The sequence below is a fragment of the Pelodiscus sinensis genome, chromosome 22 (genome assembly GCF_052426305.1).
Source record: "Pelodiscus sinensis isolate ZL-2025 chromosome 22, ASM5242630v1, whole genome shotgun sequence".
Taxonomy (NCBI): domain Eukaryota; kingdom Metazoa; phylum Chordata; order Testudines; family Trionychidae; genus Pelodiscus; species Pelodiscus sinensis.
Window position 1 is genome coordinate 17,629,303 of NC_143073.1, and position 17,317 is coordinate 17,646,619.

General features: G+C 58.0%; 2 protein-coding genes across 2 annotated transcripts; one reads left to right on the forward strand and one right to left on the reverse strand.

Annotated features, from left to right (window-relative positions):
• Nucleotides 1–614: 614 nt before the first annotated feature.
• Nucleotides 615–7,502, forward strand: AP1S1 (adaptor related protein complex 1 subunit sigma 1). The gene is made up of 5 exons (XM_006117980.5): nt 615–773; nt 2,557–2,735; nt 3,731–3,839; nt 5,029–5,166; nt 6,891–7,502. The coding sequence occupies exons 1-5, from the start codon at nt 693–695 to the stop codon at nt 6,936–6,938; spliced, it is 555 nt and encodes a 184-aa protein (XP_006118042.1). The 5' UTR covers nt 615–692; the 3' UTR covers nt 6,939–7,502.
• Nucleotides 7,503–11,838: 4,336 nt separating this feature from the next.
• VGF (VGF nerve growth factor inducible) lies at nt 11,839–16,357 on the reverse strand. The gene is made up of 2 exons (XM_006117979.5): nt 16,268–16,357; nt 11,839–14,613 (listed from the first exon to the last, which is right to left on the reverse strand). Exon 2 carries the CDS (start codon nt 14,604–14,606, stop codon nt 13,269–13,271), a length of 1,338 nt encoding a protein of 445 aa, XP_006118041.3. The 5' UTR covers nt 14,607–14,613; nt 16,268–16,357; the 3' UTR covers nt 11,839–13,268.
• Between the last annotated feature and the right edge of the window lie 960 nt (nt 16,358–17,317).

Sequence of the window (17,317 nt, forward strand, 5' to 3'; positions counted from 1 at the left end):
CCTGTGGGAAGGAGGCTGTAGCAAGATCTGATGAGCAGGCTCTGGGGCCAGCCATGCCCCATAGCAGTGGAGTGAGCACTGGCTGTAAGAGAGGAGCACACCTCTTCCAGGCCCTGCACCACCAGCCCCACAGGGGGGCCATGATCCCTCCCTGGACCGAGCTAGGTGCCAGGGATGTGCTAAGGCCCTTGGGATGGGCTCTGTGCCCCATGGGCCCCTTTGCTGGGCCTGGCTGGTTTTATTAAACTCACACTGCTCTGTGTTTCCCTCTCCACTCAGCCATGCTCCCTCCCCCGAGTCCCCTTCCTCATCCATGGCCCCCAGCCCTCCCCTCCTGACCGAGCCCTATCCACTCCCTCAAGCCCCCCAGATTCAGCCCCTCCCCTGGGGCCCCGCTCACTCCGCCTGCCTCACTGCAGAGCCCCGACCCTTCCTGCCCCCGCCCCTCCCTTTTGGTCTGTTGCCATGGATACATTCCCCCGTTCCCATGACACAGCACCCGCCCACCCTTGCTATGGGAGCGGCTCCCCTCCCACTCACTCTTGCCCCCGTTGCCATAGCACCAGCTCCCCGCCGCCTCCTTCTTGCCCCCGTTGCCACGGAAACGGCCCCGCCCTCTTCCTCCTGCCCCCATTGCCATAGGAACGCCTCCACCGCCCCTCCCGGAAGTAGCGCCTGTCCCGCACTGGCGCATGCGTAGCGCGGGGAGGCCGGGCCCGGCTCCGTACCTGGCCAGGTTGAGCGCGGCCCAGGGGCCGGGAGGCGGCGCCATGGTGAGGGGGCACCGGGGGGAGCTGGGCTGGAACCCAAGGGGGGCTGGGCTGGGGTCCCCCGAGACGGGGCTGGGCTGCAGCCCAAGTGGGGGGTCTGGGCCGGGGGAGCCGCTGGGGCACAGCGCCCGTGGCAGCGAGCTGGTGATGGGGCGGTTGCCAGGGGCTGTTTGTGCAGCTCAGTCCCATTCCCACAAGTGGGGGTTGGGGTGTATCTGCCAAACACGCTGCCTTTTGAACAGCTGCCCCCCTGCCCTTGGTCTTGACACAGCCACTAGATGGCTCCTATCTGGGACAAGGCTTCTCACTGTTGCCACTCCTAGTGTGGACAGCATCCGCACGCCAGAGGCAGGCTGGTGAGTGCGACTGAACCCCTGAGTTGAGGCAACGCACTAGGGGCTGCACCTGACATCCATGTTTGTAACCATGAGGGACAAGGCTGCTCCTGCCCCAGCATATGATGAGGCCCATGCACCCCCAGGCCTGGTGTAGTGCATGCAGGGGAATGCCAGTACCTGAGCTACTGTGTGTGAAGGCAGCTTGTGATTCTACTGGGAGATGGTTTTATGCCCTGTGGCAGCCCTTGGGGTAGACTGGACCTGAATGCCATGTGTCAGGAGCTGTGCATTTTGCATGGCAGGCATTGGGGTGGCATGTGCGATGCTGTGTTGATGCATGAGTCTCATGTGATGGTGCAGATGTGACGAGGAAGAGAGTCAAACTCCGGAGCAGCCCCAGGTGGAGCTAGAACCTGCATTGCCCATTTCAGGGTGTGTGTGTGTGTGAGCGGCCAGGATAGCTGAACTGCTGCGATGGGGCTATAGTGTTGCAGTCCTTAGTGTAGACAGCACCTGTACTGCAGAAGCATTGCTTGCACTCATTGGCAGGGTTTCAGGGTCAGAGCCCATTTAAAAGCAGGAGCCATTGTGATCTGGAGAAGTGGGCTGCATAGGGTCACTGGGGTGGGGAGCCTGCCCCAGAAAACAGGCCTAGCAGGTTTGTTTCAGCGAGTTGCATGACTAACAGTGGTGACCAGGACAGGTCAGGTCCAGCTCAAACACTGGCATCTTCTTCCAGCTCCCTATGCTGGCACTGGATCCTAGGCCTGCTGTGCTCCATGCCTCCTTGTTAACTCCTCTGGGGCTCAGGCTGTGCCAGTTGTCATTAGTGTAATTAGCAGGGGTCAGGCCATGTACCTGTAGGCAGGGTAGGTGCTCACACCTTGCAGGGGCAGTGAGCCTGGTTTGGGGAATCCCATGGGATCTGACTGCATGGGGGGAAGGGACATCTGGTCCATCAGGGTGACCCCCAAAAGTGGCTCTCACCCCCATTTGGGACAGACAGTGCTAGGGTCTGAAAGGGACAGAGCCCAGGAGCCCTTACTCCCAGGCCCCACTCTCAAGCTTCCTAGTTACCCCTCACCCAAATTCCCTGTGTTCCCTGTCTCCACCTATCCCAGACCTGGGCTCACTGCTGTTATACTGGGTAGCCCCAGCCCGTGTCTGTCTGGGCACGTATGCCACGGCCATGCCCTGCTGGTGCTGCAGCCTGGGTGGGAAGGAGTGGCTTGGGGTTAGGGGATGGGCCCCATGGGGAGCTCTGCTCCCAGGCACACCCCTCTGCTTGGATTAGGGGCTTCCAGTGGCACCAGCTGTCACTTACGAGTCTCTGGCCCTTGCTGCCCCTGACTCTGGCTGTTTAGCTGCTTGTGGCACAGTGGGGAAAGTAGGGGCACAGGCCAGGGATGGGTTCAAACCCTTCACTGAGCCAGTCCCTCCCATGGCAGATGCGGTTCATGCTGCTATTCAGCCGGCAGGGGAAACTGCGGCTGCAGAAGTGGTATCTGGCCACCTCAGATAAGGAGAAGAAGAAGATGGTGCGGGAGCTCATGCAGGTGGTGCTGGCCCGCAAGCCCAAGATGTGCAGCTTCCTTGAGTGGCGGGACCTCAAGGTGGTCTACAAAAGGTGAGCCCTCCTCCCTCTCCAAGAAGCCGCCCTCCCCAGCAGCTCTTCCCACCTTCCCCACTGCCTACATCCTCTGCTGCTGTTGTGTCCCCTGGATCCCAGCCAGCCCTGCTTCCTCCTTTCCATGCCTGTAGCAGCCTCTCCCCTGGGCCAAGGCTCGATTGGGCTGGGAACTGCGGCAGCCCCACCCTGCGCTCAGGTGAGGCTCCTGCAATGAGTCAGCCCTGGCAGCTGCCTCTCCATGCCCCTCCCCCCAGTGAGTTAAGGGAGGGGGACATGAAGCAGAGGCAGCCCAGGACAGCCCATAGCCCCATCCAACAAACAAACCAAGTGCCCTAAAGGAGTGGGGAGCTTAGAAAGAAACCCCCCCCACCCACCCTTTGCTGGCCCCTGAAATGTGTGTTCAGGTCCCCCCCAGTCACTCTCAGAGTTCTTCAGGTGCACCCTGAAGGCCCAAGTGGCCTTCAGGGTGCACCAGGAGCCCAATAACAGCTGGCCTAGCCCTGAGGGCCCCAGCCATGGGGCAGCCAAAGCAGAGAGCTCCCCTTCACGCACACAAACCCCTCCCCCATCGCCTTCACACAGTTCCTCCCCTGCCACTCACTATAGGGGAGAAGGAAACTTTCCCCACTCCCTCTAGAGGGGACAGGTACAGTATGCCCCATTCCCTGCCTCGCTGAGCCAGCTAGTCCCTGTCACAAGGCACTGTCAACACCTGCCACCTCTCATGCTGGGGGCCGGAGCAAAGGAACCAGAGGGCTAATGAACCATGGGGTGGGGAGACCACTGCATTGCTCTGGGCCCAGGAGGCACAGGGGCATGATGGGAAGGGCCCGGCATTTCTGACCCTGCCCATCCTGTGTGGCCGTGGGAATGGAAACTTGGAGAGATTCCATACTCTCCTATGGTCACTGTCAGGCCTGTACTGGATGAGATCCCAGCCCAGTCTGTGGCCTATTCCCACCCTCACTGAGCGCTCTGCCCTTTGCCTGCAGGTATGCCAGCCTGTACTTCTGCTGTGCCATTGAGGGCCAGGACAACGAGCTAATCACGCTGGAGCTGATCCACCGCTACGTGGAGCTGCTGGACAAGTACTTCGGCAGCGTAAGTCCGGCCCCCCCATGGGTCTGGCACTGGGGCATGGTGCACACAGCTACACCAGGGTGGGCATGGGTCCCTGGAGATGGGCAGCAGGCCTTGCTAACCCTTTGCGAGGGGCCTGGGTGACCCTGGGACTGGCTCTGGCACTCAGGCCCAGGGCCCCATGGGTGGATGGGCACATCAGCTCCACTGCGAGGGCGGGTGCTGGTTTGTGGTGGCAAATCCCAGCTAATCCCTCACACATTAATTATGCCTCTTTAATCCCCCGGGCAGGCTCCGGGCACCCTGCCCACTGAACTGCTGGGGATAGAAATGTTAATTGGGCTTAGTGGGACCCAGTCTAATCCGGCTATTTCCCTGTCAGAGAGCCACAGGCAACTCCGGGGTCCTCTCTGCATCCTGGACAGGTCCTAGATGGAGCCTCAGGGCATCTGCAACTCCCCAGTGGTCAGGTCTCTCCCTCTCTGGGATGTAGCATGGGCAGTCCTACCTAGCCCCTGAGCCATGCCAAGCCGGAATGAGCCCTGTTTTCTGGCTTGCACTCTGACACCCTTCCCCAGTCCAGCCAGTACAGGGGTGCTAGCTTCCTCTGAAGCTCAGCTACACTGCACATCTTCCCACCTTGCACCTCTCCATCCTTTGCCATGGACAGGCGGGGAACCTTCCACCCTGGGGCATGGATCACTAGGCATCAGTCTGCCAAGGACCGGCTTCACCCTTCATCTGGCTTGGCTGTAATCAGTCCTTTCAGTGGCTTGTTCAGCCCACTCTGGCGACACGGTCACGCCAACAGGAGCCCGCCACACCATGTCGATCAATGCTGCCAGTTGTGTGGGTGTGACTCGTGTCGCTCCTGGCTATGCCGATTCCCCCTTCCTCCCCATGAGCAGCGTAAATTACACCAACTTCAGCGCCAGCATAGACTGACATCAGCATAGAACCTCCTTGGTGCACACGCTGCACTGGCACAGCTGTACTAGCAGTCCTTGTTCCCCACTGGAGATGGGGGAAACTGAGGCACACATTGGCCACAGACAAAAATATCCCCACTTTGTCACCTTTCTCCCCCCTTCCAGCTATCTGAACCCCTCCCTCGGAGAGGGGAGCACAGTCCAGGCAGGGCCTGGGAGTCAGGGCTCCTGGGTTCTCTCCTTGACTCCCAGGAGTCCTGATACTCCTTCGATCCCCCCAGGTGTGCGAGCTAGACATCATCTTCAACTTCGAGAAGGCCTACTTCATTCTGGACGAGTTCCTCATGGGCGGGGAGATCCAGGACACTTCCAAGAAGAGCGTGCTGAAAGCTATCGAGCAGGCCGACCTCCTGCAGGAGGTAGAGGGGGCTGGGCCTCTACTGGGAAGTGACTTGATACCCCCCCTCAGTTGGAGCACAGCCAGTTGCCGCTGGGTTCTTACCATCAGGGCTGGGTGTGGTCTGGTATGTCAGACTCCCAGGTTGTAGCCACGCTTGTCCTATACGGTTCCAAGGGGAACCCACTCCACTGGACAGCCTCTTCTCAGGGGGTCCACTTTCTCTTGCAGTCCCCTCCGCCTCCTGGGAGCGCCTCTCTGAGCCCCCAGCACACCTGTCTCTGCCCTGGGCCCCTCGAGGAGTCCCCAGGGCCTCCACTCCCTGAGGGACTAGTGCAGCCCTGTTCTCAGACCAGAGCGACTCTCCGCCAGCATCACACAGGAGGGTTCATTGAGCACTGAACCCAGCACAGGAACTCTCAGGCCTGCAGGCCTGGCCCCCCTCAGCCCAGCACGTCTGAGTCTCCCCTGCAGCCAGGTGGGCTCTGCCTGCTCCCCCTGCCCAGGCCAGCAGCCCCCTCCTTCCAGCCCAGCCCTCATCTCTCTCCCCAGCAGCCCCTCCCCTGACCTCTGTCTCCTGTTCAGGTAACCAGGGTTGCCTGGGCCTTCCTCTCCTCTCCTCTCCTCTCCTCTCCTCTCCTCTCCTCCGTCCTTTGTGTCCCCCCCGCCTCCGCCTGGTTGGGACTAGCTGGGCAGGTCATTGGTCCTCTCTCCGCAGCCCATTGGCCTCCCCCTGGCCAGACCCAGATGTGCCATCCCAGTTGAGTCTCCTGGTCACCAGTCACTGGGGTCTCCATTCTCCAGAGCACTGGCCAGGGTCCCCAGTTCTGTTCTGGTCCCCTCCCCTCATTAAACCAGCAACACCCAAGGACACTGAGTGCCCCCCCCCCCAGCAGACAACCCTTTCGAATCCCCCACTTCATCACAACTGGTTCTGCTTGTAGCTGCAGAATTCCCTTTCCTCTGCGAGCAGCAGGATGGCGCTCTGTCCAGAGACAAGAAAGAACCCGCACTGGTGCTCCCAGAGATGGGAAAGGGATGTGAGCCCCCCAGTTCCTCAAACAGCGCTCTCATGTCCCCATTCTAACACTGGGCACCCATTGTCACACCCCTATCTTGCCCCCCTACCCAGATCATGCCCTCAACTCCTCCAAGCAGCAGGCACCCTGATCTCCTCATCCTCCCATGTCTTTAGCCCTGGCTGTGTCGCAGCGTGGGGAAGAAGCCCGGGGCCCCCAACCCCCACTGCAGTTGCCGTCTCATTGCCTGGGCTGTGGTGCAGGGCGATGAGTCACCGAGCTCTGCAGCTCTCTTCTCCACTCAGCGTGGGTGAGCGGGCTCCCAGCAGAAAGCAGCCAATTCTTGCTTGCTTCCCAGCCCCGCAAACCCATTGACTGCCCTCCCAGTGCCAAAGGGGTTTGCGTGAGGCCTGGGCGGGGGGCATTGGCTCCCTCCTCTGTCCACAGGAAGAGTTGTGCTGGTTAATGTTGGGGATGGCAGGAGATGCCCCCCCCACCTCTGAACATTCCCAGGGTCCGTTGGCGAGGGAGGCGCACACAATGGAGCTAGACTTGGGGGGACTAGCTGGGCCCAGCTCCAGGGTCAGAGGCTTGGCTCAGGATAATGGAGACAGGCTGGTGAGGCTCAGTCCAGCCTGGTTATGGGGGGCACTGAGTTGTTGGTGTGTCTGGGTCTTGGCTTTCTCTCCCACCCTCTAATACCCCCCCCACTATCTCTCTGCTGCAGGAGGATGAGTCACCTCGCAGCGTGCTGGAGGAGATGGGGCTGGCATAGCCAGCGGTTCACTGCGCCCCCTCCATCCTGTCCCCAGAGAGACTCTCGGATGCCGCAGGGGCTGCATCGCCACCTCCCTCGCCCCAGCAGCCAGATGTTGGACCAATTTGTCCTGGAGCTGCTAGGGAGTGAGCTCCAAGAACTATGTGTGTGTGTGTGTGTGTGTGTGTGTGTGTGTGTGTATATATATATATACATACACATACACACACACCACGAAGGGCGCTGGGGAGCCCTCTCCCTGGCCCATTTTCTCTGCTCCTGGCCTTCTCCTGCCCTGCCCATGTTGCTAGGACTCCTCGCCGGAGCAGGGAGCATGGGCGGCGGGATGGAGTTGTGTGTTGTCAAGGGGGTCCCTGCACCAGGATCCTGCCCTTGGCGCCGCAGCAGTGTACCCCCCATGGAGGGGTGGATACCAGGGATTCCATTTCCCTCAAATCTCTAACTCCAACAGCGTCTCTGTGAATAGGTGTGGGCCCCGGGTGTTCAGGGTGTGGGGGAGCACGCGTGCCCCCCTGGGAACTGGGGTCCTCTCTTTGGAATAAAGTGCATGTGAAGAACTCAGCCTTGTGGGGAGAGTTTTGTACGGAGAGGAGGAGGTTCTAGCTAACTCTTATGGGTCTGTCCGCACCCCTGTCTCCCCCACCCCAGCCTGACCGCCCTTTTCTTGCCTCATCCCCTGAGGGAGATGGTCCTGGTTGGCTGGCAGTTTGTCCATCCGTCCCCACTGTGTCTCTTGCACAGTGCTGCCCGGCTCTGAAGCTGGGGTCTGTGTTTAGGAGCGATCTCCAGGGTCTGTCCCCTCCATGTCCCACTCCAGGGGATAGGCTGGCTACCTGAGGGACATCCTGGGGTGTCAGGACGGCACCTCAGTGTGGACCTATCTGGAAGGGGAGAAAATCTACCCATTCCTGCAACTGCTCTGTGGAGCTCTGATCAGGCCTGAATTCTGCCAGTATTGTTTCTGACTGCCAAATAGGAGATACACACACACACCCCAGGGCTGTGCCATAGAGGCTGAGTGGGGCTTCCAGACCTCCCTGCTCTAACCCACCAGCTCCCCTCCCCGAGCCGGGGAGAGCAGTGGTTCCCATCTTTTCTTACACTATGGACTGGCAAACCCATTCACAAATTTTTAGTGGACTGGCATCATTTTATTTGCAAATTTGCATATTCATTATACAAATAACAAATATGCAAATAAAACATTTCCTGTCTGCCTAGCCATAACCCAGCCCCTTGCTCCCTAGTGCCTGACACCCTTTGATCCCAACCCCTACACCCTGTGCCCTTTGACCTTTTAACCTCTGATCCCTACAGCCCTTGACAACACCCTCATGCCCTATGACTCCACCCCAACCCTGCACTCCCCAGAGTGAGGCTGCCCCCTCAAAGGAGCGTGGCCATTACTGCTGTGCGGACAGGGCACTCCCTCCTCCGTGCCCCCTCCCTTCCCAAGCAGGTCCATCTCCCTCTCCAATCAGCGGAAAGAGTTCCATAGAGTTGGATTCCCTGTCTTGCCACAAACTTCCTGAGTGTCCTCTGGCAAGTCACTTAGGGTCAAATTTTCACAAGTGACTGAGGCACTTAGGAGCCTCCAACTTACTGACTCTCAGTGACTCACACTCCTCCGTCACCTCTGTGCTTGTGACCATGTGTCCCTCTGCGCTAGAGGCAGGGTGGGAGGGTGGAACCTCAGACGAGCTGTCATCTTACCTGGGGAGGCACCTCCTGCTCCTACTGCCACCTCAAGCTCAGTGCCGCCACCAGGCAAAATTGGCCGCTCAGGCTGGGGAGTGGCCATTGACAGCGCACACCTCCCTCCCCAAGCATGACCCCCTCCCCATGGAGAGAGCGTAAAGCCCTGGCTGGGCCACCATCTGGGGAGGCAGGATGGAGGTGCCTCCTGCTTCACCTTCTCCTGCCACTGCCACTGCCTCAGCCCCAGTGCCTCCGGCGGGCAAAATCTCAGGCAGCCACTGCAGCCTGGCAGCCAGCGGTTCACAGGTCCGCAGACCAACAGTTGGCAACGGCAAGAGTAGAGGACCTAGGAGTCCTGTCTCCTAGCCCCCTGTTCTAACCCACAAGCCTCCACTCCCCTCCGAGAGCCAGGGACAAAACCTAGAGTCCTGTCTCCCAGCCCCCTGCTCTACCCACAAGCCTCCACTCCCCTCCAAGAGCTGAGGAGAGAACCCAGAGTCCTGGTTGCCATCCCACTCTAACCCCTGTGCCAGTTCTGCATTTAACTGCCCTTCCAAACACCCCTTTATGTATGTTTGGGTTGGGGACAGAGTTTGATGTGGATAATTCTCCCCACCTCTGACCCTTCGGTGAAACTGTTGCTATTTAACTCCACTTGTGTCCTGGCAGCAGGAGTGCCAACACTCCCTGCCATTCGCAGCCTTGTACCGCCTCCTCCAAGAGCCAGCCCTGCCCCTGTCAGAGTCTGCTACCTGGAGAGCATGGCCAGGCCCAGCTCCCAGGTCCGGAACTCAGGGCTCCTGCTTTGACACAGCCCCTCTGTGTGACAAGAACTTAAGAACAGCCAGACTGAGTCAGACCAAAGGTCCATCTAACCCAGTGACCTGTCTGCCCACAGAACAGAACAGGGAAACATCAAGTGATCCCTCTCTGTCCCACCATCCCTGCCCAGCCTGGCTAATAGCCATTGATAGACTTAACCTCCATGGTCTGATTTGGTGCTTTTTTGGACCATGTTAAATAGTCTTGGCCTTCACAGCATCCCCTGGCAAGGAGTTCCACAGGCTGACTGTATGTCATATGCAGATATACTGCCTTTGGTTTGTTTAAAATCTGCTGCCTATTAATTTCATTGGGTGACCCCTAGTTTTTGTGTTCTGAGAAGGTGTAAATAACACTCCCTTATTCACTTTTTCCACATCCATCGTGATTTTATAGACCTCTCTCATATTCCCCCTTGGTCATCTCTGTTCCAAGCTGAAAAGATCCAGCTTCATTAAAACCTCTCCTCGTACAATAGCCATTGTAGACCCCCATCATATGTTTCCGTTCTCTGAGGGTATGTCTACACTGCTATTGCGTTCTTTCAACAGAAAGTCGAAAGAACAGAGGGGTTTTTCCGACAGCGGTAAACCTCTTTCTACGAGGAAGAAACCTTTTTTGGAAAAAACTTTTTTGGAAAAAGGCATGTGTGCAGCCGGAAGAGTGGTTTTTTTTAAAGAAGAGGCCTCTAGAAAAGAGCACAGGTGCTCTGGTGGCCACTCCGTCCACAGTAATCACAACTGAAATGCGAGATAGCGTCCAATCAACGTGGACACTATCTTTCGAAAAAGCAGATCGCTTTTTCATTGCGCTTTTGCTGTGTAGATGTGCTCTTTCGAAAAAAGTTTTTCTCTGAAAGAAGCCTACAGTCTAGATGTAACCTGAATCTTCTTCAGTTCCAATAGATTTTTTTTTTGAGCTGGGGAGACCACAACTGCACGCAGCATTCAAGGTGTGGGCACACCACAGATGTATGTAGAGGCAATATGACATTTTCTGCCTTATTCTCTATGCCATTGCTAACGATTCACAACATTTTGTTTGCTTTTTTGGCTGCTGCTCCTGTACACTGAGCAAATGTTTTCCCCTTGGGTGAATCACAGCATCTCTCCAGGCCTCAGTTTCCCCTATGTGTGAACTGGGAGAATTGGTCTTTTTACATGGTGAGCTCTCTGGGGCAGAGCTCTCACTCATTTTGTCTGTATCTTTCCCAGCACAAGCAGGGGGAGCCCTGAGCTCAGTCTTGGGAGGTCTGAGCAGTGTCCAGACCAACGAGGGACTGGGGGTGATGAGCCAAGATAATGCCGCTAGACACTCACACACAGTGGGGAGAAATTCAGACCATGCCGTAGCTAGACAAGAAGGTGCTGGCTGCTGCACTATGGGAGAGACTGGTCCGGAGGGCAAATGACTCTGTGCCAGTAAGATAAAAGTTCTCAGTGAGCCCATGAGTCTGCTCTGGGGGGAAGGGTGATGGGATCTGGGCTGAACAGGCCACTGAGGGATGGGGGTGGGAGGAAACTGGGCTGGATGGGCTCATTGAGCTAATCTGAGGGGTGGGTGGGGGCCAATGTGTCTCTCAATTTTTCCACACACGCAGAATAAATTTTGCTATGTGCTCCGAGTTGTGCAGATGTGCACCACCAATAGAAACATATGCTGCCAGATATGGGTGCACTGTTAAATAGCTGAGCAACAGTTGCATTTCTCCTGGGTAGCTGCCCAAGCGCTCAGCTTACAGGAAACTCTGGTGAGGGAAGTGGGACCATTGGGCTGACTTGAGAGGCTGATGAAGCAGTCAAATCCAGTCTAGATACATCCATTAGACTAACCCAAGAGGTGGGTGGGGGAAATGAGATCTGGGCTAGATGGGACCATTGGGCTGACCTGCAGGGAGGTTGCAGGCAGTGGTATTTGGGACCCTCGGGCTGATCTGAAAAATTGGTGGGAGAAGTTGACCTAGGCTATCTACACCCGTTGGGTGGGATGGAGGATGTCAGCCTAGATGGCAATCAGTTTTGGGGGGGGGTGAAAGTAAGGCAAGTCCTCAGCTGGACATGCCCACTGGCCTAGGATTCCCAGTGTTTCCTAGGGAACCCCAGCACCATCTGTAAATAATGAGAATAACTCATAATAAAATAGTTGCTTTTATTTCTTAGCAAAACTAGTAATTCCACGTGCTATTTACAACAGGCCAAACATGTTTTATTAAGTACAACAGAGAGGTCAGGACATCAAAACAAACAGCACAGGACTGGGAACCGGACACCACAAAGCCAAGAATCTCACACTCAGAAAGTGGATGCAGGTGGAAATACACTCGCAAACGCCCTTAGTACAAAACCCATCCCCAACCCACCCACTCCCCCTCCTCCCCATCAACATTAGCCTCTTTGTAGTCAGCCTCAGGTTAGAACTGATCAGTTGGTTGACTGGAAATGCTGGTGGTTTCCTTAGGTCATGGATTCCAGTCTTTGGATGGTGGTGAATTCACAGCAAGAGACAGCATGGCAGCATGCCTGGTGTGGGTAGGGTGGCATGTTTTGGGGGGCGTAACACTGGCAAAGTCACAATATTTAACCTCAAGCTCAGGTGTCGGTTGATGGAAGAAATAACCCATGATAAGGCAGTTTGGTATGGAATATCTCGCTCTGTTCTCCCCTCATTCCCTCTCCAGAGGATGCCCAGTGGGCAAGGCTTACCCTTGGGATAACAGGAAGGGTCAGTGTGGAATTTTACAAGAGAAAGCGTGTGCTAGTGACAGATCTAGGCACATACACATGTTCTGGCATTCTTACCATTGTTAAGGGTTCTGGCCTTTTGACAACTAGGAAAACTTCAGCTCCTCAGCTGGGGTCAATTGACAAGCCCCCATATGATGCAAGATGACATCTCTCAGGAAAAAAAAGACAGCTTGCCCACCAGGTATGAGCTGGGTGCCTGCACTCTGCCTTTGCTGTGTAGGAGTTCAGACAGGGTGGCCACAATGGTCCTTCTGGCATCAAAACCTGTTTGAAGCTCCTGTCCTATGCTCAGATTGGCTCTCCGGAAGTCAAGTTGCCAGTTCTTTGACATGAACAGAGCTGTGCTAATTTTACCCACCCATGGGGCTGCCTCTCCCTCTCCCCCGCTCTCTGCCCCAGCCCAGATGAGAGATCCCCAGGACTCTCTCTGGCTTGCTCCTACCGAGAGAGGGTCCTGGTGGATGGCAAGGTTAGAGACAATTCAGTCTGCTCTGTTTTCAGTGACCTGGGCTAGATATTTTGGACTCCCAGGCTGCTGTGTGGGGATTTAATCCGAGTTGAGTGAGGGAGCTGCCACCTCTTGCCCTACTGATAGCTTTGATGATGTTCTTGATGTCCAAAGGAGGAGAGGAGGGACTGGGGTCACTGACTTTGGTGCCAGAGAGTTAACAACAAATGGGGCTTTGCCTGGAGCCGTGGTGGGGGACTAGGAGAAGAGACAAGATTGGGTTCTCCTTGGGCTTCCTGTCACCTGCTCTGGGCGGCTCCTGGAAGGTAAAGGTGGGGGGAACATGTTCCCAATGACTATGTCTTCCACAAACCATGGTGAAGCTCCACTGACATTCCCCCATTTTCTTCATGCGCAAGAGCTGGGAGAATCATGGGGAACCAGCAATCCTAAAGTTTGGGGATGGAGAGACCAGGGTGGCCTCTGCCTTTGCATGGGGCGGTTTGCGGGGATGGAGCGGGAGTGTGTTCTCCTGACTCATGCAGAACTGGAAATGCTCGGGATACTCAGGATGGCCACATTTCCCCATGGAGGGGGGCACGCCAGTTTGGATGTTCACTGGAATGCCTGCGAGTGGTCCAGCAGCACCTGCTCAATGTAATTCTCCATCTCCTCCTCTCGGCTGTCGGCGGCCTCGTCTCTTGGCACCAGAGGACCCAGCAGGTGGCGGCCATGGTGGTAAGCCGGTGGCGGGAAAGCCCTGGGCTGGATGTGGTTGGAGACGTCGTTCTGCTTGGCCAGATACTGCTTGGGACCGGGGCGCTCATCCCTGCGCAGCACCTCATTCCAGTCCCGCTCATCCGGCTTCGGGCGGCGCCAAGGAGTGTAGGGCTGGGGCGGGCTGTAGCGGGGTGCCGCCGCCGCCTCCTTCTTCTTCTTCTCCACGTCGCTGATGATGTCGACGACGTCCTCGGCCGGCAGGTGCAGCTTGGTGGAGAGCTCGATCAGTTGGTCGATAGTGCTCGGGTCGATGACATCGTCCTCGTCGGAGCGCTTGTCCTCTGCCACGTTGCTCTCCTCGTCCTCGAAGAGCAAGGGGCTCCCCTTGGCCCTGCTGCCTCGGAAACCCCTCTCTTCTTCCTCCTCTTCCTCTTCCTCCTCGCGGGCATCGGGCCCTGGCTCGCCCTCCTCGTCCCGGCCCTTCAGCAGGTACTGCAGCAGCAGGTCAGAGGCCATGTCCGCCAGCCGCTCCTCCTCGGCAGCTGCCTTGCGGGCCTCCTCGGCCTGCCGCCGGCTCTCGGCCAGCTCCTCGTAGCGCCGCTGCAAGAGCTGGTGCTCCAGGTTCTGCTGCTGCCTCAGCTTCCTAGCGCCAGCCCAGGGCTCGGCCGGTGGGGCCCGGCGCTTGGTGCTGGCCCGCAGCCGCTCATACTCCTCCAGCTCCTTCAGCACCGTCTCATGGCCAGAGTCCCCTGGGGCGCGCTCACGCTTGACCGCGGGGCTGTAGGGCCGCAGCTCGCGCAGCAGGGCCTGCAGGCTCTCCAGCTCCTGCCGGCTGCTCTCCCCCTCTTCCTTCTCCACCCAGCCTGCCCCCAGGCTGGCGCTCCGGCTCTGGCTCTGCACGCGCTCCTCATCAGGGGCCCAGCGCTTGTCGGGAGAGTCGTGACCCCCGTCGCCCAGGGCCTGCAGCAGCACTGCAGCCAAGGCCTTGGGATCCACATCATGGAAGAGCTCCTCGTCTTCCTCTTCCTTGGCATCGCCGCCGTCCCGGCTGGGCGAGGGCTGGGCTCTTGCCCACACCTCCTTAGCGGGGGGCGCAGGGCTGGGCTTGCGGGGCTCCTCAGGGTGGGCAGCCTCTCCTGGGGGCAGGGGCGCAGCCTGGAGGTGGCACTGGGTCAGGAGGCTGATGGAGAGGAGCAGGGCGGCTCCGCGCAAGGGGGCGTGAGAGCCCAGCATGACTCTCCTGCAGGGGGACAGAGAAGGGAGTCAGGGTCAGAGGGTACCCAGCAATGTACCCCAGCCAGAGGTGCGGGGGAGTGGACATGCACATGCAGGGGAGGAAGGGATGGATGGACAGACCTTGTAGAGGGAGGGGGTGGGGACAGACAGACAGACACACACACTTGTATGTGTGCACATGGGTGGCTCAGCTTTGCCTACCGAGAGACGGGCGTGCGCTACCCAGCTAGCTGAGGTGCCACCTCCTCCCTGCTGACAGACCATGTCAGGACACACACACACCCCGTTCGTTGGCAGCAGCCCCCCCCCCCCCCCCCGGCTATACCTGCAGCCACGCCTCTCACTGGTCATTGCTAGCACAGGGGCGTGCAATTGCCAGGGGATTGTGAGTACTCACAAACAACACCTATCACTCGGGGCACGTGCCCATTCACGCAATAGTCCATGCGCACCCAACTGCACACCCAAGGCCTCTCACTAGGGGGCTCGTGAGCGCACACAGATGCACACGCAGGGTCTTTCCCTGAAGCCGGGCACGTGCGCGGGCAGCAGCCCAGCGTCTCCGTCGCGCACCCCTGCAATGCCTCACGCTAACACATCTGCACACCCTGCACCTCTCACGGGGGCGGGGAGGAGGGACGTGCCCACCCACACGCGATCGCTGACGCTCACACAATCACACTCCTGTATTTCCACCCACACCCTCATCAGCCTGCAAGGTTGATTTCCCGTCGTGCTAATGCAGCCAGCGGCTGCGGCTCGCCCAGCCCCCACCCTACCAAAGCTGGAGACTGACGGTGCGAGGTTGCGAAGCAGAAATGGGGTGCAGGCAGTTAAAGGTGGGGTGCAAAAGGGAGGGGCAGGGGTGGGGAATACAGAGGTGGGAGAGGCAGATGGTTAGGGGTGGAGGGGCAGAAGGGAGGGAGCAGGGCGGGGAATGCAGAGGTGGGGGGCAGATAGTTAGGGAAGGAGAGGTAGAAGGGAGGAGCAGGGAATTTCGGGGGTGGCAGAACATTTGAGGGGGAGCGGCGGCTCACGGGAAAGGGAATATGGAGCAGAGACACGCCCATGCCTGCCCCTCTCTCTCCGCCCTGCCTCCTGTCCGCTTTCCTCCCCCTCTCCCCCGCAGTCTTCCCCCGCCCCCGCCGGCTGGCTGCCAGGCGAATCGCTTCCCGGAATGAGGGAATCCCCACCCTGGATACCAACACCCTCATCTCCTACACCCTTCTCCTCCAGCAGGTTCCCCTTCCCAGCGCCCCGATATATCAGGGATTCCTTAGTCCCCAGCGGGTCCCCCTTCCCAGCGCCCCGATATATTAGGGACCCCCATTCCTCCAGCGGGTCCCCCTTCCCAGCGCCCCGATATATCAGGGATTCCTCAGTCCCCAGCGGAACTCGTTTCCCAACATCCCTATAGCTCAGGGATCCACATTCCCCATAACGGGGTACCTCTTCCCAGCACCCCAAATATATTATGGGCCCCCGATTACCCATAGCGCGGTACCCCTCCCCAGCGACTCTATACTACCTCCAATGCAGTAATTTCTCGGGGACCCATCCCACACATGCAGCAAAGGGAAGGGAACCCCATTGACTCCCGTAGGTGGGAGTCTCCCAGCCTCCCCCCACCACGCCCGGACGGGGGGCTGTTTACCGACCGTGCTGCAAGGCTGTGTCCGTCCCCCACCCCTCTGCTTTCAGCACCCTGGACAGACACCGCGCGCCGCCTTTATACTCCTGGGCGTGCCCACGTGGGGTGGGGGGGCTCCATTGACGTCAACGGCCCATTCATAAAATTGGAGGAAGGGGGGAGCCTCACGCATGCGCAGAGCTGTAACGGTAGGGGGAGGGCGGGCGCGCCCGAGTGCTATGGAAAGAATGAATGAATGAAAGGAGGCGAGGAGGGGCGCAGTGGGGGAGTGAGTGAATGAATGAAAGGATGAATGGGGGGGTCCCTTTACTAATGGGAAGGGTCCGATAAAGAGCCATGGAGATAATGTACAGCCCCCCCTTCCAGGAGAAAAGGGCACAGGAGGGGCTGGGTAACGGGGCCCCTACCCCCCGAAATGAATTCGAGGTGTGGCGCAGCTACTGCAGTTTGTGCGCGGTGTGTGTGTGCGCGCGTGTGCTTAGAATGTGTGCTCGTCTGCGTGTCTGCTGTGTGCGCGAATGAAGATGGGATTGTGTGTGAGTGTAGAAATGAGTGTTTCTGCTTGATAGGATTTGTATGTTCAATATGTGTTTCGGAATATGTGTGCTGGGTGGGGTTTGTGTGTGTGCAGTGTGCGTGTGAAGGAACGTGTTTGTACTGGGCGTGTTTGTGTGTGTAGGAATGTGTGTTTGTGCTGAGTGGGGATTTCTGTGTGTGTAGGAATGTGTTAGTGCGGGGTATGGTTGCGTGGTGTATGTAGAAATATGTGTTTATGCTGGATGGGGTTGTGTGTGGTTGTTGCTGCTACATGTGCTGACTGTGATTGTGAGTGTTCATTGAGGGGGATTGTGGGTCTGACTGCAGTATGTGCGCTGAGACTGTGTGTGTGGCTGCAGGGTGCTGGCTGCGGTTGCATGTATGAGAGTGTGTGTACGTGATGAGGAGTGTCTCGCTGGAGGGAGTGCAAGTCTGTGCCTTTGTCTTTGGGCCTGAGGGGTTGTGCGGCTGCCTTTGTCCGTCTGTGTGTGTTGTGTGAGAGTTGGGAGGGGGTGCGCTG

Coding starts and splice junctions, on each gene's coding strand:
- AP1S1 (XM_006117980.5), top strand. CDS start 693: ATGCGTAGCGCGGGGAGGCCGGGCCCGGCTCCGTACCTGGCCAGGTTG. Junction 3,840..5,028: donor TGGACAAGTACTTCGGCAGC/GTAAGTCCGGCC, acceptor CGATCCCCCCAG/GTGTGCGAGCTAGACATCAT. Junction 5,167..6,890: donor AGGCCGACCTCCTGCAGGAG/GTAGAGGGGGCT, acceptor TCTCTGCTGCAG/GAGGATGAGTCACCTCGCAG.
- VGF (XM_006117979.5), bottom strand. CDS start 14,606: ATGCTGGGCTCTCACGCCCCCTTGCGCGGAGCCGCCCTGCTCCTCTCC.